The sequence below is a fragment of the Dermacentor silvarum genome, chromosome 4, assembly GCF_013339745.2.
Source record: "Dermacentor silvarum isolate Dsil-2018 chromosome 4, BIME_Dsil_1.4, whole genome shotgun sequence".
NCBI classification, from domain to species: Eukaryota; Metazoa; Arthropoda; class Arachnida; order Ixodida; family Ixodidae; genus Dermacentor; species Dermacentor silvarum.
In genome coordinates this window covers 45,240,209-45,264,244 of record NC_051157.2, presented here as the reverse complement: position 1 = coordinate 45,264,244, position 24,036 = coordinate 45,240,209, and the positions used below count along the sequence as shown (strand labels likewise).

The following is a 24,036-nucleotide window of genomic DNA, read 5'->3' as shown; positions in this document are numbered from 1 at the left end:
CCTTGGCGGTAAGTGGCAATGGCTTACACTTGTGGGGCTGACCTTGCACATATACATATGCACAAACACTAAAGAAAGTTGGCCGGAGGATGGCGCCATGGCAGCTTCACTGATGAAGCATGGTATGCGTAATGCTCAAGATGTGGTTTCAACTCTCACTTATGGTAGACTTTAATTTCTCTTTAGCTTATTACTTTTACAATTCAATTAAACATAACAATTTATTTCCTCTATGCTTCTCTGGCTTCCTTCTATGTACCTTTATATGATTGAGTCCCTTCGAGACTTGCGTTTTCCTAAGGACCTCTCGCTGAGCTATGTACAAAATCTAAATGAGCTGCAACATAAGTCGTCTTAGTGCACACATGCCAACCTGTTAACGTTAAAATTCGGAAAAATCCTGTGGGCACAACGAAGGGTCCAGGGGCGTGGGGGAATAGAAAGCATATAAGTTTGCTCTGAGTGCACACATTTGTTGGCCACCATGCTTTATAATGATGATTTAACTTCTGACACAGCACACATGCAACAGTAAACTTTGAAACACTACGCAATGCAGCAGAGCAGCTTTGAAACACTACGCAATTATGCTTTCGCAAAACTTGATGCAACATTAGTAAAATCGTAAAGCAAGCTAAAATGTATAAACTACAGCTACGCAGATCTGGCAAATGGTCCGGTAGCAGTGGGAGTGTACTTACATCAAACATAAGCTCGAGCTGCTGCCGAATGAGGTAGGTGCCATCACTGAAGGTGAGCGTGTCGTGTGGGAGACCAACCAGCACTCCTCGAGATACATGCACCAGCCACACTTCAAAGAAGCCGGCCTGCAAGGATCACACAACCTTGTCAGGTGAACAGAACTGAACACAACAAATTGTCAGCGCCATGCTGTAAAACCCTAGAATTTCGTAACCTCAACTGTTTGCGAACTGGGAACGTTGGGCATATTTGCGGCTACTAAGCTTCGAGATTTTGGGCTTGTGCCATATGGTTTACTTGGGCCACAAAAGCTCCTTTGCATTTTTTTTACCATTTTTGCCTTTTGGAAAGAGCGCAGTCTGTGTAGCCTTCATTGAGGTACTTCAGTCACCCGTGTTCTTCATACATGACCTCTCTCTCTCTTTCTTGTCCAAAGGATGAATTGGCTTGCCTGCCCAAGATCAATTAGCATGCCTGTGTGCACAATATTTTCTTTTTCACACAGTCTTGTTTCTGGCATAACGCAAGCTTGCGCAAACAAGTACATTGAATGTGCCACATTTTAGAGGGTAAACCCGCTAGATGCAGTCGGCAAAATTTTCACATCGAACATTTTCAAATCATACATATTAAGGGCACGCAAAAAATAACTGGTTTTACAGTTCTTGAAGTACACAAGAACAGCATAATATCCAGTCATAGCATATTAAAAATAAATACAAAATGAAAACAGCAATAAAAAATCTAAATGTTGAGTTTGATAGCCTTTGCAGTCCATGTGTATTTATCCAATTTGTGGTTGTTCCAGTCAGGAGCCATTTCGCACATTTAGACACCACGGAGAAAAAGCACTCAGGTAAACAAACGCATGTTAAGTCAATTATTTCAGAAAATTAGTTTATTCCTGAGGCTCTCAATGGTACTTCAGCACTGTTGTGGTAAGCACTCGAAGCACTCTCCTGTGTGGAGGCCAGGATTTGCACTGCAGGTCAGTAGGGTTCTTAGTGTCGCTTTCTTCTAAAGTGCTCTCACCAGAGAACGGTTGCTGACCATCTGAACACGAAATATACTCATTCCCGGCACCAAAATCTTCTTCTGATTCACTGAACTGAACGTGTAGAGTCGCAGGCACGAGACTGTTGGCAACCGTGTAGAGTCGCAGGACAAGACGGTAGGAACCGTGTGTGGCGGACGGTGAGAAGATGGATGGTGTGTGTGCGATGGAATTGATATTTTGCAAGAAAATAGAGGTGGAAGAGGTCTCAAAGGAATGCTGATGACTTAGGATATTATGACATACAAATAAGAACTGTGAGCAACGTTGGAAAAGGGTACATTTTCTGGCCTTTAGCATGTAGTTACCCGTCACAAAGGGGCATTTTTGACAGTGCTCAAGTGCAACTGGGAAGGTCGTCGTTGGTACCTTGATGAGAATGAGCTGGTCGTCTTGGACGAGATCAAGGAATCCTGGCACCCGCTTGGCGAATTCGACCACCCTCTGGACCGAGGGGGTCACCAGGGTGGCAAACTGCTGCCATAGGCCCAGTTTGCTCTGCTCGGGGCTGTCCGGCTGCGGCGCACTGCCTGGGCCCTCGCCACTGCCCCCAACCTCTTCCAGGCTCTGCATCCCCCGCACACGACACAAACACCCCCCCTTCTCTTGTCCACATCACATATGCAAGAACAGGTCAACAGCATACTCTCTATACAACAAATTCACAAACCACTTCACAGTGTTAGTAAACGAAAAAAATTTCTGGACACCGCATAACATGAGAAAGAGATGTAATGCAATAGCATTTGTAGGATTATATCATTCATCAAGACATTTGCATTGAATCAACCTTTCTGTGCTGTCCTGACGTCTTCCATTGATGCTGCTCCCTCTCAGCATCTGCTTTGGCCTGACAATTTGCATTCTTCTGTGCTCACTGCCTTTTACAAACGAAACACCTTTGACCACTGAGTTACTTTCAGATGAGCTGTGTTTTGATTGGCCATTTTGTTAGTCTCATGCAGTGTTGTACGAAACGTCGTTCCAAGGAACGGCGTTCCTGGAACTAGTTCCTTTTGGGAGGAATGGAGGAACGCCACCGTTCCGTTAAGGGCCGGTGGAGGTGTAACGGTAACTCGTTAGGTTTACGAAGGAACGGCAGAGGGAACGGCGTTCTTTCTGTAAACGTTCCACGGCATTGAACAGACGCATGCACGTGCTCAGCACATCATGCAGGGCGGACGGGCGACCGCGTGAGGCGCAAAGAACTACCGCTTGCCTGTCACATAATTACGGGGCATTTCTTTTGCGAGTTCTCCGTTTTATTTTTTTTATCATTAGGCTTCTCTGAAACTCCCTCCTGTAGTTTCTTTCCTCCATGCCCGCATGCCAGCCTGCCGCAGAGGAACCATGACGTCAGGATTGCAGCGAAACTTGAGGGACTTCGGATGGAAAATTTCCATTCCTCACATCCTCAAGGGCACCAAACCCTTCTAACCGAGGCACAGGATGAGCTGTTGCGGTACTTGCTGGTACTAGTCGACTACCAGCTGTCGCAGATGAAGAACTTCAAGGGACTGAACCAACTTTTCCTCAAGCACAACATGGCAGTACCCTCAAGTGCTTCGGTGGAACGGCTCATCAACATTGCCAATGAAGTGCTGGCGAAAAAACGGGTTCGTCTGGTGGACACCAACATCGAGATCCAACTCTTGCTGAGTTCAAACAATAGACTTTACTAAGTTGCGAATACGTATTCCGGACATTTTTTTTTTCACCACTCGTACTGCAATATTGAATCAGCATTCATTAAACGCCTATGTATTGTTTCTTTCGATGCTGTTCCTTGTGCAAGAAATTTAATTATATTGGTGCATGTGAGTAACTTTTTGTTTGCACATCTAAAGCGCAGTATCCTGACTGTGCATTTGAATACCATAGTGGAAAGTGCTCCAGACATGTGTTGCATTTGTAATAGACGAGCACCAAAGTTGCAGTTAGACTTATGTCTGGAGTATGTCCGGTGCTTCCTGAAAAAATTTGTCTAGGAGCATTTCTTTAGATTCTTTTTATCTCCAGATAATCTGCTGCCAGCGATGCTCAAATTTGTATAATATACGTAGTTCGATGCGAGTTTTAAGTAGCTAATTTTATTTCGCCTCAGGATTATCTGACAATATATTTTAATTAAAACATCAAATGTAACGTTAATGTAACAATGTGTTCCAATGGTCGAAGTGTAACTGGAACATGTTCCTTTCACATTAAAGGAACTTGTAACGGGAACTTGTTTCAATATTAGGAAGGAACGAGCTTACATTCCTGTTTTAGAGGAACGTGTACTACACTGGTCTCATGTTACCGCACTGCTTTGGCCTGACAACGCCATCTCTCTATAGCAGTAGTGGCCACCTCCTCTTTTGACACGGCCCCTTTTCTCGCGAGGTAACTTGGCGAATGATGCAATCCATGCTGCGAATGCCGCCTTATATAGCGGACAATGAGAGTGATGCCTTCAGCAGCGCACCCAGCTCAATCTACAAAGCCTAAAGGACGAAGCAGTTGGCGCTGCACCCAATGCAAATCAGCGAGCAAAGAGGATTATGCACGGGGTCAAACACTGCAGTGGTTCTCTCATGTGGAACCAATGTAATCGCCTACGTCCTCCTCTTCCTCATCAGTGCCTTGCTTCTCTTATCTCCAAATGTTTCCCTCTTTACCTCTACGCACCTCACCCTCCATCCCAGCTGTTTTTGTGGCTAACTCACAACACCATGCACCCTTGAATGATTCTCATAATGCTATCGCATCAAAACAGAAACATTTAGTGTGACAGTACGAGACATGACATGCACAAGCACATTTTCCAGAGGTGAGGACCCAATCAGGGTTCGCCTTGTCCATCACCAAGACCTTTGTACATAATGCTGCAATTGGTTGCCGAAAATGTCGGTACAGAGCTGTCAGTAGCAACAGAAAGCACTTTAAAGGGATGTTTGTGTAAGTTAGCTGCTGTGCGATGACTCGCAGGAACAACTCGACAAAAAGAAATCAGGGCAAGAAATAGTGTGACAATTACTTATGCTAACTTTGCTCCAGCGTTACTAATTATATAAGGCTATGTTAAGTATAAGCTTCAAAGCTGCAATTTTTAGCACGATAATAGCAACAGCAACCAAGGAGGCTGCAATTATGAAGAAAGAAACCATGACTGAAATGCTCATATGCTGCTCTTACAGCTACTGCTTTCTGGTGTCACTGCAGCTCCAAATCTTATTCATGGCTGACTTAACCTGGCAAAAAGCACAGACATTGGGCCAAGAGATATATAAGCAGGAGAGATGCACTGTGCCCTGCATATCCTGTGTTCCGTCATCTGTACTGTTCCCCACACCGAATGAAAACCAACTAGCACAGCTTTGAACTCTTGCACAATTCATTGTTGACTACCTAGTTACAGACAGTCTGGCTACAAGCAACCCATACCAGGCTCATGCTTATGCACACTCACGAAGATCGCTGGCCGGCGCACAAGGGCGCGTGTCTTCTCCTCCGTGTAGGCGCAGTGGGCGTGGTGCGCCTGGGAGATGGTCAGGATGATGTCGTACATGGCGAGTTGCTGGCTTTCGAGGTCCCGTGCACACTGGTCAGCCTCCCCGGGGCTGCCCAGTGAGAGGCCCTCCTCGCCCGAGAGGCCTGAAGAGCCACCCCGCTCTCGGGAACGCTTGGGCACTCGCCCGTACCGCACCGCTGCATACAGCACCTCATTGTCACAGCATGCCCTTCAAAAAGCCATGGCCACACATTCTGCCGACCATCGGTGGAGATCACCTGACCCATTTTCAGATGGCGAGCATTAAGCATATTTTAGAAGAGATGACAAATTAATAAGATACTGAGGCAGATTAATAAAAGTATGGCAAATAAGTTCTACAGAAATCTACAGTGTAAAGGAAGTTTAATTGAAGGGAAAATTGTCACCCACCCAACAGTAGCCCAAACCTACAAAGGAAACCAAACATGTTTCTCAGAAAGCTTTACACTTGAAGAAAAAATTGTGCAGAAATCATCGACAAACGATTGTCAATATAAGCGAATAGAATGAACGAACAAACGAGCAAGCAAATGAAAGAGCGAGTGAGAGAATTAGAGAACCAGCAAGAGAGAGAGAGCAAATGAACGAACATTTTCCATGTAGAGTCCAACCATCGACCATTGACTAACCACCACCAACCAACCACAAAGAATTCCGAAAGAGCCATTTTAAAGCTATTCGCTTTAAAACTCACCCCGCTCCGGGGATCAATTCCTGGACCCGCGCCTTTCTGGGGCAATTGCTCTACCATCTGAACTAATCAGGACACTTCGCAGGTCATACAGCAAGTCTGTATTAATCGACAACTCAAAGCACAGGGTTTCCTTTGTAGATTCATGCTAGTGTTGGGTGGATGATAATTTGCCCTTTCAGATCAATAAAGTGCTAACAGCACTAAGTAGCTTGTACAGAAAATTTATACCCCTGGTCATATTATGACCACTGTAAGTTTAACAGTTTTAAAAGAAATGCTAAAGATGTTTGCCTAGGCAGGAAGATTACCCATTCAGAACTCTATTTGCCTTTCTTCGATGGAAAAGCACTCATTATAAAAGAAAATTATGTCCAAATTTCGTCTTCTAGAATTTTGCAGCCAGGACGTGGCCCTGGCGATGCCAGGCTCCCGTCATGTTTTTTTGAAGATATTTCTCGGAATCTGGGTTTATTTTTATGCAGGAAAGTTTCTACGACAGTTTGTCTAGTTGAGTGTTTGCTTTGCTGGTAAACAATCGGTTCGTGCCAAGTGTACGCTGCCAAAATCTATGACATCGTGGGCAGGTGGCGTTGGAATTACGAAGCACCTCCAGCGCATTTTCTTTCGTTCGCTTATTTTTTTCATCTTTTCTGGCTTCGGTTCGGTTTGGAATTTCAACCGTATTACCTAGTAATTAAGTAAACTTTATATCTTTCCAATGTTGAGCGTTAGTGCTGCATTAATGCAAGAAATAATATCGATGGTTTGACAACATCTCGTCTGGTTGGGTAGTAAATTCATGTCACAAGAACGGATGCCAAACAAAAAAGTGTTGTTAATAAGTACTAGACATTTTGGCTTCCATATGGTAGCCCTGTGACAGAATAACAAAGAAGTGAAGATTGCTTGAGTGGCAGGCACATGTGTGTGTGTTTGGCGGGCGGGGCTGACGCATGACCTCACCAGGCTTTTTGCATTGGAGTGCATATAGGTTCGCAGCTGCACGCTGATCACAGTCTTAGCTCTTTGTAAATCGGCTTTTAGTGACCGTTTTCTGTTAGCGCCAAATTCATGAGAAAATGGTCAGCATACTTTTTTCAGTTTTTCTTGGTTTGAACAAAAAACACTGGACTCTATTTAAAATTAAGCAACTAAAATCACACAGATTTCAGGTGTCATAGCCTTTTGCTTTTATCTTGTTTTCTGGTATACCTAGCTCCTACTCTGTAGAACGCGACTTAATCTTACCATGAGAGGAGACTTGCCAAGCTAAAAAATATGCATTCAAGTTCTTGCACCAGCCAGCTGTGACGTCATGGACTTTGAGGGCATCTTTTCTGGCCTAGTCAAATTTTTTTTTAGTTTGGCCCAACCCAGTTTCACGTTTGTTGATTCGCATGTTGCAGGATATGTTTGTGGATATATATACTGGCACCGGTATTTATAACTACAGCATGTTGACCGACAAAGTAGTACGAGTCAGTGCATCTCTGTTCTGCATTATCAAACAATGTAGCATGACATAAAAGTTGCACATATAATGTAGCCTCATAGCACACACTGACCACTGGAATAGCACATGATACAGATTTTCTTAATTTGGGCTACATGCCCCGGCTTGTATAGCACGTTTCCTTGATCAACAATGTAATGCCAGTGAGTGCACCTCTGTTCTGCATTTTCAAACAATAAACTACTACTTAAAATTGGCAAGTATAATGTTAGTTCATAGGTATCTTTAGAGCATTAATGGAATAGTGCATGATCTTGAATGGCTTCTTGGATTTTCGTATATTTCTTATATTTGGCTTCACCCATTCTTGGGTCACTGTGAGACATGGAAGCCTGAAATGTGTTCACGTATGTTTCGAGTTTCTCTCTGCCTACACCTCTCCTCACCATTCTTTCCGCAACAAACATCAACATCAGCTTCACCCTTGGTGAAATTTCTGCTTCAACGTCTCACATTGTGCATTCGCATGGAGTTCTGTTTGCATTTTGGCTTAGCTTAGCTTATGAACAGTCTCTGACATTGTGCATTCGCATGGAGTTCTGTTTGCATTTTGGCTTAGCTTAGCTTATGAACAGTCTCGAGAGGGAAACAGCGTGAAAAAACACGACAAGAAGGGAGACACACACCAGCGCTGTGCTACCGACCAGTGTGTACCGACTAGCCCAAGCATCTACGGTCTTGCAATTTATGAACAGTCTAGTGAATAAACTTTACATGGCAATAAAGTTGGTACCTCAGCGGTACACAAACATAAACATTGCATGAGATTACATGTTGCACTGGATTGCAATAAAGACAGTTGTATGCATCAGTTACACAGCATTTAATTAACCACTTCACGATGTTTTGCATCACATAGATTCCAACACATATGTGTGCTAGATCTGTATAATTTGCATGCTTCATGTTTCGTAGAATCTAATTTAAACATTTCAGAAAAGCTCCGCTTAAAATTGATTTCAGCAAGTGCACCGGATTTGCCGTATCTTTTTAGAGCAAAAGACGGGCTACATTGTATTCTAAAGGAGACAAAGACCGACCTTAAGTTTTGTCAGCCTTTACAGTGTCAAAATGGCCTAAATACGAGAAAGAGAAATTACTTCGAAATCGACGATGCTACAATGAGGTGTCAGTGCAAAGGTCTCAGTGTGAAATCAAAGAAATGGAAGTTTGGCCTTAAACAACCGCTTCCTGCAAAATGAATGAATATAGAATTTTAAAAAGATACTTTGTCAGCCTAAACTGATCCAGTGTTTATCTTCAGTGTCCCTTTATTGTAATACTTTTCATCAATTCAAGAGAAGTTAGGATATCCTCAATTGAATTGACGAGCTTGTTCAGAGAGGCTAGGAAAACACATAAGCACTTCAAGGAGAATTGGAAAAAAAGAAAACAAACCACTCACAGTCTCAAGACATGCCCACAGTCAAGCATAGGAAAACACATAAGCCCTTCAAGGAGAATTAGAAAAAAGAAAAGAGAGCACTTACAGTCTCTAGACATGCCCACAGCCAAGCATTTCTTGAAGCGGCAGTACTGGCAGCGGTTACGATTTAACCGGATCACCAGGCACTTGCCATCCCGTAGGCAGCGGTATTCAATTTGCTTCTGGATGCTCCTTCGGAAGAAACCCTGCGAGACAAGGGGAAGGAGCGAGAACATGAACTTGTGTGACAGGCTGGTGCACACAGCTTAAGAACGCCTGCTCCTCTTTCTGAACAACAACCGAGGAAAAACAACTTCACTGCTACAGAAAAAGTGCAATCACCAGAAAAAGCATGCGTTGGTATGACTGAAAAGAAGGCAACTTGCCGGCAATAAAGAAAGAAGAAACAAAACCAGCGGAAAAACGCACATAGGCACAATCTTTGAAAGAGTAGTTTACCATAATTCTAGCATTAGCTAAACACACCAAGGGAAAGATTGCAGGAAATTGTACACTCAAAATGCGATCGCACAAGGCTACTTTCCCCAAGACGGTATGCATTATTTATGCGACCCCAAGTTTAGCGTTATCTAAACACTATAAAAAAATGTTAGTAGTAGATTGTCAAAGTCAACAAAACGTTTGGCCGTACTAAACTGTGCTTCCCTATGGTGATAAGCTTACAACGGAATCTGCAGACCCCATGCCCAGTTTAAAGAAAGGGAACTTTCCAATCACAGCAGCTTCTCTTTTCTGACGATAACATGCCTCGATGGCAGAGACAACAAAGACTATTAATAAATAGGTGTACCGATAACATACTAAATTACTGACATACCAAACGCAATATAAACGAGGAGAAAGCAGCTTGATATGTACTGTACGCGGTGTGCGACAACCTCCTTGGTCAACTGAACTTACAACTGGACGCTTTGAAATACGCTTTTTGTGAACTACGTGGTACTGCGTCAGTTGCGGGCTTCTGTAATTAGGCGCCCGCAATGAATTTGCACGTTAATTCCCTCGTAACAGAGCGCTCATGCGAAGTTTACGAAAAGCAGATCTTCACATCAGACAAGCGTACGTACAGTGCAGTCGCTAGCGGCGGTAGGTAACAGTAGGAAATAGCGACAGAAAGGTATAGAAAACATACACGGTGCTCGATCGACAGAAAATGCGTTCACCTATCAATCCTCGAAGCTTCTGAAGGCGCGTACACCGAGACATCACGCAGCAACATTAAAACAAAAACAAAGAAATCAGTGGTGTCAACGGCCGGGGCGTCATGACACAGCAGAGAGGCCAGAAAGAGCGCCACTGAGGAACACGATAAATACCTTATTAAACGGCGATGAACTTCAGCAACGGCGGCACCAGTATTCACTGTTAACGTACAGGCGGCATAACACGCGAGCTCTTCCAAGCAATCCAAGCAGACAAAGCGAAAAGAAAGTCGTTCGCCAACTTTTTCTCGTCGCGCCAGATCGCTGCGACTGCCCTGTCAGTAGCACCTAGTTTCAAAATAACTCGCCACTAACTCCTACGATCGACTCGAAGCTATCAAACCTCATACAACAAGGGTCTGAGCGATCGCACACAGTAAAAAACTTCCCTGGGCACACAATCGTTCGTTCGTCTCAACCAGGGAGCCGGTTACTTCGAGAAGTTAGGACTCTCACTTACGTCAAGTTGTGCGATATTTTTCTTTCTTTTTTCTTTTTTTTTTTTTTCCTTTCCCTTCGGAGGCAACGTCCCGAGCAGAGTTGGGAGCTTCAGCGATGAAAGTTGGTTGGACGCTAGCGGCAGTTGTTCGGCGGCAGTAATAAGAATTTATAGAGCTTAGGTTAATGTCCTGTCACCGCGCGCGGCGACTAGCGGCACGGCCGAGCCAGATCCCCTTTGTTTTAGGTATGCAGTCCCGCAAGCAACAAAGTTAAAAAGTTTCTAAACTGCCGACGTAGCCTCCGCTAGTGTTCGCCGCGATGGCGCTGCCGGCAACCGGTCCAGCAAGTCGAGAGCGGGGCACGCAAAAGAGAGTTTCGGTTTCGGTACGGCCAACGCGCAGCTTCTGTTGCGTTCTGCAAACACTCTACTGCCTCGAGCCACTTCACTTGCAAAACGCTGTATATCACGTATGACCTCATTTTTGATAATGTTCGGCAAGGTTTACCTGGAAAGTTAATAACGCATTCATTATACAACCTGCGTGCGGCGTCCTAGCAGCAAAAACCGATCTAATTAGTGAATAATAATTTGAATGGTGTCACGCAGCAAGTGCTGGAGAACAAAAATTCCGTGTGGGGCACTAACATGTATGTTCGGCATCTGGGGCCGCATTTTCTAGCGACCCATTTCATTTTTAATTATTTCGACCTTCGTCACTGGCTCGCTCGCCGCCGCGTCGTCGTTACGTCTGGGATCGGCCGCTTGACGCTACGCGAAAAAAAAATTTTTTTAATGAAATTGAAGGTTACAAAAATGCAGGCCCTGGTTGTCCACAGTTCCTGTTCGGACATTTACAGATTCTTTATCCGGCGAGCATGCGCAACACACCAGTAGCCAAACCTTGCTTGATTGTTTGAAATTGCAATACAGGCCAAAATACACGTTTAAAGTGAAGAAATCATCGCTGCCGTAATCATACAAGACACGCTATACATTGCTAAAATTTGTACGCGTCCCGATCACGCATATTTTCCTGATTAAGTAAACAACACCATATCCGCTAGTTGGGTGTCATTCAGCGTTAGATACTTTTTAGGGGGAACGGCGAAAACGGTACTTGGTTGGTGATAAATGATGGATGATAATACTGATATTGCATCTGATATTCATATGGATATTGATAGTGCCTGACACTGCGTCTATCACGCATCAGCGGCCGCCACTACGTATATGAATTGTCATATAAGACGGGGAAAAAATTAAGAATAAATTCTGAGGTTTTACGGGCCAAAACCAGAAGAAGGAAAAAGGACATCAGGTGGACTGGTTGGTGCATATTTGTTAGCATAATTATCTGCGCGAAAAAAAAAAAACAATCACGCGTGGACACAGTGACTGCAGGACGAGCGCGCGAAGGATAAAAGAGATGTACTTATATTTTCTATCATCATCATCATCATCATCATCATCATCATCATCACCACCACCACCACCATCATCATCATCATCATCAGCCTATATTTATGTCCACTGCAGGACGAAGGCCTCTCCCTGCGATCTCCAATCCATAGCCTCCTATGTCAAATTACACCTGCCTTGCGCTAGCTGATTCCAACTTGCGCCTGCAGATTTCCTAGCTTCATCACCCCACTTGGTTTTCTGCCGTCCTCGACTGCGCTTCCCTTCTCTTGGTATCCATTCTGTAACTCCAATGGTCCACCGGTTATCCATCCTACGCATTACATGTCCTGCCCAGCTCCATTTTTTCCCTCTTAATGTCAATCAGAATGTCGGCTATCCCCGTTTGCTCTCTGATCCACACCGCTCTCTTACTGTCTCTTATTTTCTATGCTTTCTATACTTTTTATATTTTATATTTTCTATACTGCTAGATAACTAAGAGACAAAGAATTACTTCTGGTCGCAAAGTCGACAAGAGTTTCGAGATATTAATTTTCAAAGTGTCCGACGAAATGCATTGGCGTTCCAGTCAATTTTGTTCTTCAATGCATAGAACCATGTTTTCTTAAAAAGTCAGAGGAAAAACAGCGCATTTTTAACCCGTTTGACGGCTCATGTATCAAAACCGGTGCCATCCTCAGAATTCGTTCCAAATGGATATGCCTTGCATACTGACTAGCTACAATTTGCAGATTGAAATAAGTGCCGTAAGTAATTCACTAAAATGTTAGTTAGCGTAGTCACGCTAATTATTAGATTAAGCATTTCGATTTCTCGTAAAAGTAATGGCCGCCTCATCAAGAGATGAAGGGTTAGAATTGTGCTATCAGCCACAAGCAATTTTGGTGCAGCTAGAAAAAAAAAAAAAAAAAAAAGAGAAACACCCCGTAAAGCAGGCCCTAGAAAAGCATTCTGAGAACTATATTCTTTTTTTTTTTCTCTGAAGACGGACAGGCTGCATTGCATATATACCGCTATGCGCTCAGAAGTACGTTTGTCGACCCGAGCGGAAGTAGTCGCGTTCGAGAGAACTCACTCAGCCATAGTATAGGTATAATCCATCAAACTCAAACCTGTGCTCGTCAGGAGTTGTAAGGCCTACAGGTGTGAAATTTGTTGCAGACATTTCACGTTTGCTCGGCTATGGTGCCCCTGCGTTCGACACGTATAGGGTCCAGAAATCACGTGAGAAGACTCGGGAAGCAAGACGGAGGGATGCCCAACCCATTGACCACGGCGGAACGTGTCCGTCTCGACACGGAGCGCAACCGCGGGAGATTGAGGCAAGTGCAGGAGCCCCCGACCATCGACTGCGGCGGGGTCGAACGGCGCAGAACAACCTCGGGCGCCACCACTATTTTTTTTTTTTTTTTTTTTTTACTAGTGCCCAAACATTCTCTGCTAAGCAAACAGGCTCACTCTGAATAGGGAGCGAGCACGACTGGGAAGTTAGACCATAAGACCCCCGCACTATAGCTGTAACATATAAGTTAAGCTTGTAAGCTTTCTGCCCGATTTTATTTCTCAGTGCATTCTTTTTTAACATATTTTACCGTAACTATTGGTTGTAGTTGTGTTAAGATTTTTACCCTTTTTGTTTTTGTATCTCTTTGCGCCAGTATCTAGGCCCCCGGTTAGTCCTGGGAACATGAAATAAATAATTGATTGATTGATCGACTGATTCGAACTCTAGGGCGAATTCGAAGGTTGCGGGTCCTGTCGGGCCTGTGCGTGTGTGTAAAAGAATCCAACCTGCGTTCGCGTTTTGCACATAGACCCGTGTCACTGACGCTATTCGTCTGACGCTCTAAACGGCCGATTTCTGCTTTTCGAAAACTATCATTGCCAGAACAAACAGCTTACAATTTCAAAATTTCTCAGAAAATTCGGTTGTATACACACGCTCAAGAGAAACGCGCACGCTAAGACTTCACCCACGCATCACCCACGGAGAGACAGAGAGGAAAAAAAAAAAAAAAAAAAAGCACGGCTGCCGACAGTTCCGTTGCCTTTTTCGCGAAACAGTATTTTGCGGGTCCCTCTTGGAACAAGCGGCACGCGTACCTGGAAAACGTTAGGCGGGCGTTCACACGGCCACGTGCAGGATGCCTCGGGGCGTTCCGAATGACCCAGTAAACCTAAACCACAGCTGCGCTTGAGTGTATACTTTGTTACCGCTAACTATCTGGCGAGCATTCTGCGCTCGAAACGTCACTGACCTCGGTTGGTCTCGAAGCCATCAAGCCGGTTCTGGCAGCTAGTCCCCTGCCAAGCTCTGTCGCTTAACGCCTCTTGTTTCTTTTTTTTTTATTTTTGGAATATAGAAGTCTGGTCGGAACAATGAGCGGAATACAAAGTCCACACAACTTACACGTCTACACGTGTCAAACATTTTTTTGTTCGTTTCTATAGATATGTTTCATTGGTCCTTCGGCTCCTTTCTCGTATAAGTTCGCGTACAGGTCACCGGTGCGCCAGCCGACAGCTGTATACGTTCAGCGTTCGATTGACACGGGAGGACGGCGTGATTGTTGGTTATAAAACGTTGCCGCGGTCATTCCCCTGCTGTGGATGATTATAGCTGAGCTGCAGCAACCGTCAAAAATAGAAATGGCAAAATGTCGCCGCCGCGCGACCGATGCCAGCGACGTATATACGCAAACTGTAGTCCTATATGTATACAAAAATGACGCGCCAAGGGATGACAAAAACCTGTAGTAAGGAGAGATAGAACTATATTAAGATCGACCCACCTGCCTTATTCGACAGTTAAATTGGGTACCCTAAGGAAACCTTTATAAATCCGTTCGATATAAGGTTATCTCTCTTCTACTAATGATTTAAGTCAGCCCTCGAATAAAAAAAAAAAAAACACTGTATCGAGGAGGGCTGACTTATAGAATTCGTATATGCAAGGTGTGTTCGAAAAGAAAGCGAACTTTTGCTATAGCATCTTTATTGCTTATTGTACAACATTTTAAGCACTGTCCCCCTCAAATTAAGTATTCCCCTCTACTAGTAATGCACTGTTCGCGTCGTTTCTTCCATTTCTGAAAAGCCTCCTGGAACGCAACTTCTGGGAAGGCGTGCAGGTCTCTTGTCGCATTGTCCTTAATCTCCTCTATAGTTTGGAAACGACGTCCTTTCAACGTGGTTTTTAAGTTTGGGAAACAGGAAAAAGTCTGCTGGGGCTAAGTCCGCAGAAAACGGTGGATGGGGCACAACGGGAGTGGGATATGTTTTGCTAAATAGCTGCGGTCAAGGGGCGACGTGTGAGCCAGCGCATTGTCATGATGCAACATCCAAGTCTGGTTTTGCCGTAATTCAGGCCTCTCACTGTGCACAGAATTCCTCAAATGCGCTAGAATTCCCTGGTAGACTTCCTTGTCTACCGTCTGACCACGTGGTACAAATTCCTGATGGACAATGTCTTCGTAGTAAAAAAAAACACAACCAACATCACCTTGATCTTTGACCGACTCATGCGTGCTTTTTTGGACGAGGATACTCTTTGCCCAACCACTGCGAAAACGACAAAAACCCACGTCTCATCGCCTGCTATGATGTTCTTAAGGAGAGATAGAGAAAAAAAAATGATTAAAATAAAGGGACACCGCAGGGTCCATTGTCACTCTGGCACTAATCCGGTGAACAGCTTGTGCACGTGCGCACTTCAGCGGCTGCATGTAGCTCGCCAACTGACGGTCAGAGCGAAACACCGCAAATGGCAGTTTGTTGTCTAAACCTGCCGCTACGTGCGCTCAGTAGCCGCTGCGTGCTCCCTCTGCCGGTTGGCGCGCTAATTAAAAAGTTCGGTTTCTTTTTGAACACAACATATAGTTGTGCATAAGGAAATCACGCTGGCCCCGGTAGTATAATGAAGAAAGAAAAAAATACGACGTACGTTGGATTTGCACAGTATATTTTGCCAACGTTCCGGCTGGTATATATATATATATATATATATATATATATATATATATATATATATATATATATATATCGGTCCAGCTTCAACAAGTTTCAACTAGCCGCGCCGAGAGGGTACTCCCTTTTAGCCACATATGTACTTACGGCCCTTGGTTGTAACATTGATGCTGTTTTGCTCAGGGATAAGCGGTGAAGCCACACGACAGGAGCAAATCGTTGTGCACCCTCCCGGCAGAGGGCACAATGACTTGAAGAAGAGCGCCAAATTTAAACATCAAAGCGATTTATTACAACTGGCGTTGGAACGGTAATGGCAGGGCGAGTGTCATTCAGTCTGTTCGCTCGTGCAGGTTTTTGAGAGGCAGCAGGGACGGAGACAGAGTGATTACGCGTGCGCACGCTTGTGTGCTCGTGCGCGTGTCTGCGTACTTGCACTTGCATGTGCGCGAGTTCGTGTGTGTATGCGTGCATGTGTTTGTGTGCGAATATGTGTGTTCGTGTGTGAGCTCACATGCGTGTGTGTGTGTGTGTGTGTGTGTGTGTGTGTGTGTGTGTGTGTGTGTGTGTGTGTGTGTGTGTGTGTGTGTGTGTGTGTGTGTGTGTGTGTGTGTGTGTGTGTGTGTGTGTGAGTATTTTCTTGCTTACACATACTCGCGCGCAGATAGAAAATATGGGTCATAAAGCTTATTTAAAGCCCTATGTAAAGCCACGAGACACCAACGAATGGCACTGAATTTATAGCATTATAGCACTACCTGCAGTTTTTTTTTTTTGCACTGCACCAATTTTTTAAAACTACACCAATCATGTCACCAATAATGGTGACATGATTGGCATTCGAGTATGTAGGTTTGAAGCCTCTAGGTCAGGAGTAATTTGAGTAGTTCTGTGATTAATTAACTGAATTACATTAATTATCCTTCTGAAATATTTATCTTAGGTACATAATACAAATGAGTAGTTTGGAGCACTTCGTTGAAACTACCTAGCTGAGCAAAGACATTTTCATTAAGCAAGCCCCCGTAAGAGCTAGGCGAACAAATATTTTCTATTCGAAAGAACTCTGAAAGCGAAACTGATACTGATGCGGAAAAAAAAGAGCGCCTGTGACGTCAAATATCACCGCCCTGCGTTCCTTCACGATGACACCGTCACCATCGGGCCGGCCCCGTGAGGAGCTGCATAGCGGTTCCCCTTCGTTACCTTCCTTACCAAAAGCAGGCGGGTAACACACCTTACCGAAATGAAACACTCGGAAGAGTAGCTCCCCGTTAGACGGTTGGGCATATGTTTAGGGCACCTCGATGCGAATCAATTCAAGTCCTTTTATCAGCGTGCAAAGAAGGAACTCAAATAAAACGTTTTGAAGTGGTTAGGCTTTTAAATATACTAAGAGTATGTTTGTTGAATTTTGCTTCCCTGGCGTTCGGTGAAAGCTGATTAATAAGCATTGGAACGTTTTTTTATTCTTGAGATCGAATATGTCCTTCCTTCCTTTCTTTCTTCCATTTCTACGTTTCTCTTTCCTTCTCCTTTCTGAAGAGTAAGAGTAGGCAGGCGTTGTGTCCCTTCCTGTGGCAGTTACCAGCCTACTCTTCGTTTTCCCTTTCATGTAAAGTGCATATATGTTTTCAAATCAAATAATAATAATAATAATAATAATAATAATAATAATAATAATAATAATAATAATAATAATAATAAGACGAAGAAGAAGGAGAAGAAGAAGAAAGTCGCAGTTTCGCCCGAAAGGCTAAGCATTGATTGCGACAGCAAATTAGTAGACAGCTTTACGAAGTAAGGATATTAGTTTTATGAGCGGTATAAACTTTTAAACTTTCGTTTACTAGCTCATAACATGTACGATGTCACGCGCGCGCAAGAAAACACGAACACAAATCTCACTCGATGAGCATGCCCACACTCGCTGTCAAAACGCTGGAGTGAGGAAGCGCGGCGGCAGCAGCGAGCCAATTGACCTTCGTTCTGCCTCTCGCTTCAACGCGAACCAAGCGGCGAGAACACAGCGCGCGTGAAGCTATCAGAATTCTGCACACACTGTCGTCATCGCAGATTGCTTTCAAGATAGGGCCCGCGCCATGCGCAGCCGCTGCCGGAGTAGAACTGCCGGAGTCGAAGGGGCCCCAAGACTGCATGCATGATGGCGCCGAAATACAAAAAATTGGAGAGCTAAACTCTGTTCCGATTGCAAGTATTTAGTAAACTAATATTCCATGTGTTTATGCGGCCTTGCAGTTTTGTGGCCGCTTCCACCACTGCCAACGTGTCGGACTTCGTATTCAACGTGACTATGCCTGTGTCAGTATTGTCACAATATCCCTGTATTTTCTTCTTTCGGTTTAAACCTTCGACATTCAAGCAATTAGCGGCAAATTGCTCATCATAAAATTTCAGTATTTTCCACTCCAGCGAATATTTCCGCGCTGCCCCATCTGTTACAGAGTACTTAAGAAAAAATAAATATCGGATGCCGTCATCGATAAATTATTTGCGGGCAGCTGTTGTTATTCCAGATGACGCCAGGAAACCGAGCCTGACGTCAGCAACGCTCAGAAACCTAACTGGGAGCGCAGACAATGTTCTCGCACACCTTGTACCGTATAGCGCTGAGGAGGTCCTCGCTTCTTGTATAATGTAGGACGCTCCATTGTAAAGGCAGAAGTGCACGATTGGGCATATGCGTTGAAGTTGGTGAACTTGAGTTGCACCGAGAAAATCTACCACACCTGCTTTATCAGAAGCGTACTGCACCATCAATAGGCCGGCTGTTTTTCAACCGCACCAAAAAAAAAAAAAAAAATGACGATTATAAGTCTTGGTGACATTATTGTTAAAGTTCGTGTCACTCGGATTGGTAAACTCTAGATACGGAGTAATTCGAGCAATTTTTGTGCGTAATTAACGGAGCTGCGTTAATTAGGTTTTTAATTTATTGATCTTAGGCGGCTAAAGCAAATGAGTAGATTGGAGACCGTCCTGGGCATTATCTAGCTGAGCTAATAAATTTTCAATAAACAAGCTCCTGTAAAAACTACGCGAACAAATATTTTTATATTTAAAGTCTCTCTGAAAGCGTAATTGGCGAGCCAAAAAAAGAAAGAAAAATAAAAAACACGTTTTTAATGTCGACCTCACCGCAGCCTTTCGAGATGTTGCCATTGTCATCAATGGCATGGCCCTTGAGCAGGTTAATTCCGGACAGCCAGCTCTGGGTTTTTATTCTTGATTTAACGGCGCCGCACTTAATGAGACATAGACGAACATTAAAACACATTGACACACGAGAGCTGAACTACAACTGGAAGGTTAATTGCTACGGAAGAGCCTTTATCCTTGACAATGTCTGGAAAGGTAGCGGGAGGAGTTCTGCGGGTGCAACAAACGGAGGCGATCTTGAGGCCGACAGGTTCAATCAGAAAGGACATTATGATAACAAAAAGAAAAAAACTGATTTAAGCATCAAACCATAGACACACCAGCCTTGCGTTTTCGGCAATCATATGCGCAAAAGGCGTGTCTCATTCTCTGAAGAAATACACCGAAGGGCAACTCACGCACGGCTCCCCCATCTATAAATTTCAAGCGTTTCTAAAATATATCTCAGCTTGGCTCTTTCCTCAGATATAATCTTGGTTTCTTCCGAGTTCGGGTACTCTACAACGGAACGCCAGATGATCGGAATCTTTTTTTCGAGCAATGATATCTGCACTCCGTCGGCCTTATGTTTAGGCATCTTATACTGTTTGGCATATATAAAAAACTTTGTGGCGGGTTAATGGGATACTGTAATCAAGCCGCTCTGCGTATTATACGTAAGGGTTCCTGTGACTGTTTGCACACCCGTCCTTACGACGGGCTTGCCGGTATATTAACCTGCATGCCTGCAGAGCGCGGACAGCCGCATTGGCGCTGAAAGGACTACATCCACACCGGCCTTTAGGCCTAAGTCACGGCTCGATTGAGCACGCGCAGAGCGACCTTCAAGCACCGCGGAGGACGAAGCGAGATGCTCACCTTGCACCCTTCGCAGGAGGTGACACCGTAGTGGTAGCCGGACGCCTTATCTCCGCACACCTTGCACGCCACGAACGACTTGGCTGGGCTGCTGCTGTTCGAGTCGGCCGCCGCGAAGCTTTGCTCTGCGCAAGAGAGGGGGGTAAACACAGAGTCAATCAATCAACCAATCAGTTGGACTTTAACAAAACAGCGTAAATAGTTACAGAAATACGTGAACCGTTAGCCTATATATGGATAGCTATCGGTCCAATCTGATGCATATTATTATACAGGCCGTGTGAATGAACAGAATTGTAATGAATAGCTTGCTTATGAGTGGTTATAAACATTACAGGAATTACGTAAGTTTATAATCATTAGAAGAATATCGTAGAGTGCTCTAGAAGACATCAGTATGCGCAACTAACGGAAGTTCTGATGTTGAAAATACAACGCAAAATCAGTACAATGACCAACATGCAAAATTAACTACAAAGTGCATATACATTCGATATTGCAAACAATTTATGTTGAAAACATCTTAGAGATACGACTGAAAGGACTAATTACTACCCGACTTCACTTGAAAAAAAAATTACGAGCTAGTTTGATTTCGAGTGGAACGTAGTTGCAGATTTGAGCGTCAGTGAACTGAATTCATCTTCCCCGAATATGTTTCTGCAGCTAGGTATAGGTTAAAGCTGCCATTGGCTGCGTGTCTTGTGTTACGTGTTCGTAAAGAAAGTATGGTAATGGAATGTTGATAGACGGTTGTGGCATGTATGCATTCACGAATGAGGGACACCAGAGAGCAAAAGTCAGTTTAGTCCGGTGAAGTGTTTTATTTAAAAACTTGATTTGAATTTACTTGACAAACGAAAAGTTTTAAGTTATTAACGGAGAAAACGATGAGACACTGTTTCCCCCTCCTTTTTTTTAATTTCCCACCTGGAATGCAGCGCCGGTACGTTAGCATGAAGCCATGAACTTCAAATGTGTTTTCGCAGCATTGTCCTAATTATAGTAGTGGAATCGGTATACTTTACTTTTCGCTGGACGGTATTGGTAGACCCACAAAGAGAGATGGAGAGAGAGAGGAGATTTAGCACTAAATATAATGTAAATATTGTAACGCAGTCTACGTGCATCTGGGATCATAGGCATTAGCTGCCAATTTCGCACGATCGAGCAAGTCTGCCAGCTGCACATGACCATCTTGGAACGACACGTCAGCATGTATACGACAAGTTAACGGCAGATGTGTAATTCGCCTCAAGGTGCGGCGAGCTTGCCGCCTGAAATGCAAACATTCAAAACTGCCGTGTATACAAACCAGCGCACATTCGGCCGGCAGTGACATCGTGTTTCAGCACGACTCCGTTTCCTTCGTGTCTTTTGAACTACAGTATGAAATGGCGAGCCAAAGCGATGCAGGCAGCGGCTATCCTGCAGTTTCCAGCAGGCTCATGCACACGCGCGGCCTGGAGTACTCGAACTACGGGCGGTCGTCGGAAATACATAACGCCGTCCGCAAACACCGGGTCCCCGCCGGCGTGATTTGCGCGCCCGCGAATCGCGTCGTAAATATGCGATCAGCGCGCGCCTTTAGCGCGCAGCTGTCTGGTCGTCAGTCCCCTGCCCCTGTTTGGGGCGGTGCGGCAGCCGGACTCATGCAGGAGGGGAACGTCTCTCCTTGGCCCGTCGGACGTTCAGATTAGGTGCACGTCGTAAATTCCGACACTAGTGTGTGTGCGTGTGTGCGTTTGTGAAGAGGAGGCGGATGCCACTCCCGTCTCGTCTCGTTCCTCAGGGCGGCGAAAACCCGCCGTCTTTGATTCGGCGGCCTCCTTGACGATCGCACAAAGAAAGATCCGGGGGGGGGGGGGGTCTCGGAAGAGGAGGGGGGCGGTAGAAGTGATGTCCAGGGGCTACAACTCCCCCCCCCCCCCCCCCCCCCTCATACTCCCCGCGATCGTCGCGTCAAAATGGGACAGAATAGAGAGGTGACACTGCTAGCCCCACGGACTGTCTGAGCGGGGCAGCCGCTGGACCGACCGTTCGGCCGCGCCTATGGCATAGTTTATGGTACACGATCGAAGGGTCACTTTCCGCTTCTCCCCACCCCTAGTATTTCAGGGCTTAGACTATACACTCATCCCGCGATCGGAAAACGTGCTCGGCCGCCGTGAATCGCCAGCTTATAAGAGGAAAACAGGAAGACGCATTTCGCGCGGTCGTCTCGAAGGACGCGTCGGGCAGCATGGTTTCCGAAGCTCGGGCGACTCGAGCCACGAGGACGGGGACTCCGCGTTTATGGACGTGTGAACCAGCTGAAAATGGCCGCTGCAGCAGGTCGTCAAAAAAAAAAAAAAAGTGACCGTTCTCTCGAGAGTGCAGAATGAGCTGACCGCTGACCAACCGCCGGCTGGCTGGTTGTATACCGTCTGGGAGTAAAGTGCCGAGGACTGTCTTTTGTTTCTTTGCATTGCGTCCCCCCCCCCCCCCCCCCCGCCCTTTCTTTCGCCGAACTTACTTGCGCAGGCAGAAGCGGACGGTCCAGTTTACGACTACAGGACGTCCGGTATGCATTACAGCGTACTCCACGCACAAGTGCTTCAGAATTCGAGGAGGGAAAAAAAAGAGGGGAGAAATGGAGGTGGAGAGGGACTTGACGTTATGCGGGAAAGCTCGTTTACTTTCGAACACGCGGACAGCTTGCGACATTGTCGCAAGTGTCGCTGTCGTTGCCGAGTCAAAGCTACCATGGTTCAGGTTCGAACCGAACACGCGTGCCCCTACACACACATCGTCGCAATGACGCAGGCATGTAGGAGAAAGCAGTCGTACTTGCGACTAAGCCGCGCTTAAAGAACTCGATCTTTCCTTTCCGTGGCACACATGCAGTCTCCGTGGTGTGGCAATCAAGCGTAGTAAGCGTAAGTTGCGGTCCCATGAGCCACTTCCGGCCTTTCGCTTTCGATATGCCCGTCGAGCTTTCTTGTGGGATCTCGCAAGATTTCTTACACTCGCGGAATTACGCACGTCCGGGCAGAGGCGTCACGAAGCGAGCGAGCGAGCTGCCTGCGGCGGCAAGTTCAAGGACGCGAGCCAGAGGAACTGTACGTTGTGTCACAGCCTCTGACGCACGCTCGCATCCTCTGATCAGTTTTATTGTGGGAACACGCACGTAAACGTTTTGGACGCTTGCCTGCGAGGCCCCGCTGCCTTGCGTTTCCCGCCCCGACGTTCAACGTCAGTACGTAACGACCTTGGTTTCCGCCGTACCCTGATGTATGTTACGGATGTAAAGATTTTGGATGCGTAAACTTGGGCTTACAGCCGGCCCAGCTATAGAAGAGGTAAACGCGTGGTGCGCTCCCGACATTGCTTATGTCAAGGAACTTCAGTGGCAGGTGTGTATATGCCTGCGGCGCCTTCTCTAGCTGGCACGAATTATACGTATACTCCCAGCCCCTCCTCCCATGATGATGATGATGAATTGATTGGTTTCTGACTTAACTTCTGAGGGCAACTATATTTGGAAATATAGGCACAGATTTATGTATTACTCGTGCTTCCGACAAGCAGCTGCAGAAATGCAAGAAATGGGCTCTGCGGCTTGTTGCGGTACCCTGAAGAAACGGGGCTATGTGTAGGGGGAGGGGATGGAGGGGGTCATTATTATCTGTGCTTCTTATTTGTGTGCCTCTTGGTTTCTTGGTTTGCTCGTGCTGTCTAATTTGATCCTATCATTTTTGTCCCTAACGAACCCCTGCCGTGACAAATTAGACTGTGTACATGCTAAAAAGAGTTACGTGAACGTGGTACGTGGTATTATTGCGTAATAAATACAATCACACCCGCATGGCATGTAAGGAGATCTATCACGCCTATCCCTGAAAGAGAGCCAAAGAGCGGAAGTGATAGCGGTGGTGTTACTTGCTGGGTTAGCCTGGCAGTCTCGACAGGCAATTGCTCCTCCTGAATGTTTCTTTACGTGTCTCGAAGATGTGACGTCATTCAGTCCTTCGCGGGAGAT

The 24,036-nt window shown here is 45.4% G+C and overlaps 1 protein-coding gene across 1 annotated transcript in view; it reads right to left on the bottom strand.

Annotated features, from left to right (window-relative positions):
- The window catches only part of LOC119449931 (ecdysone-induced protein 78C-like), a 110,000-nt gene that overhangs the window by 16,055 nt on the left and 69,909 nt on the right, over positions 1 to 24,036 (bottom strand). Inside the window, exons 2-6 of the mRNA XM_037713225.2 lie at positions 20,016 to 20,140; positions 8,989 to 9,130; positions 5,208 to 5,446; positions 2,126 to 2,323; positions 702 to 827 (exon numbers count right to left, since the gene is read on the bottom strand). Of these exons, the coding sequence (XP_037569153.1) occupies positions 702 to 827; positions 2,126 to 2,323; positions 5,208 to 5,446; positions 8,989 to 9,130; positions 20,016 to 20,140 (830 nt within the window). The remainder of the gene's footprint in view (positions 1 to 701; positions 828 to 2,125; positions 2,324 to 5,207; positions 5,447 to 8,988; positions 9,131 to 20,015; positions 20,141 to 24,036) is intronic.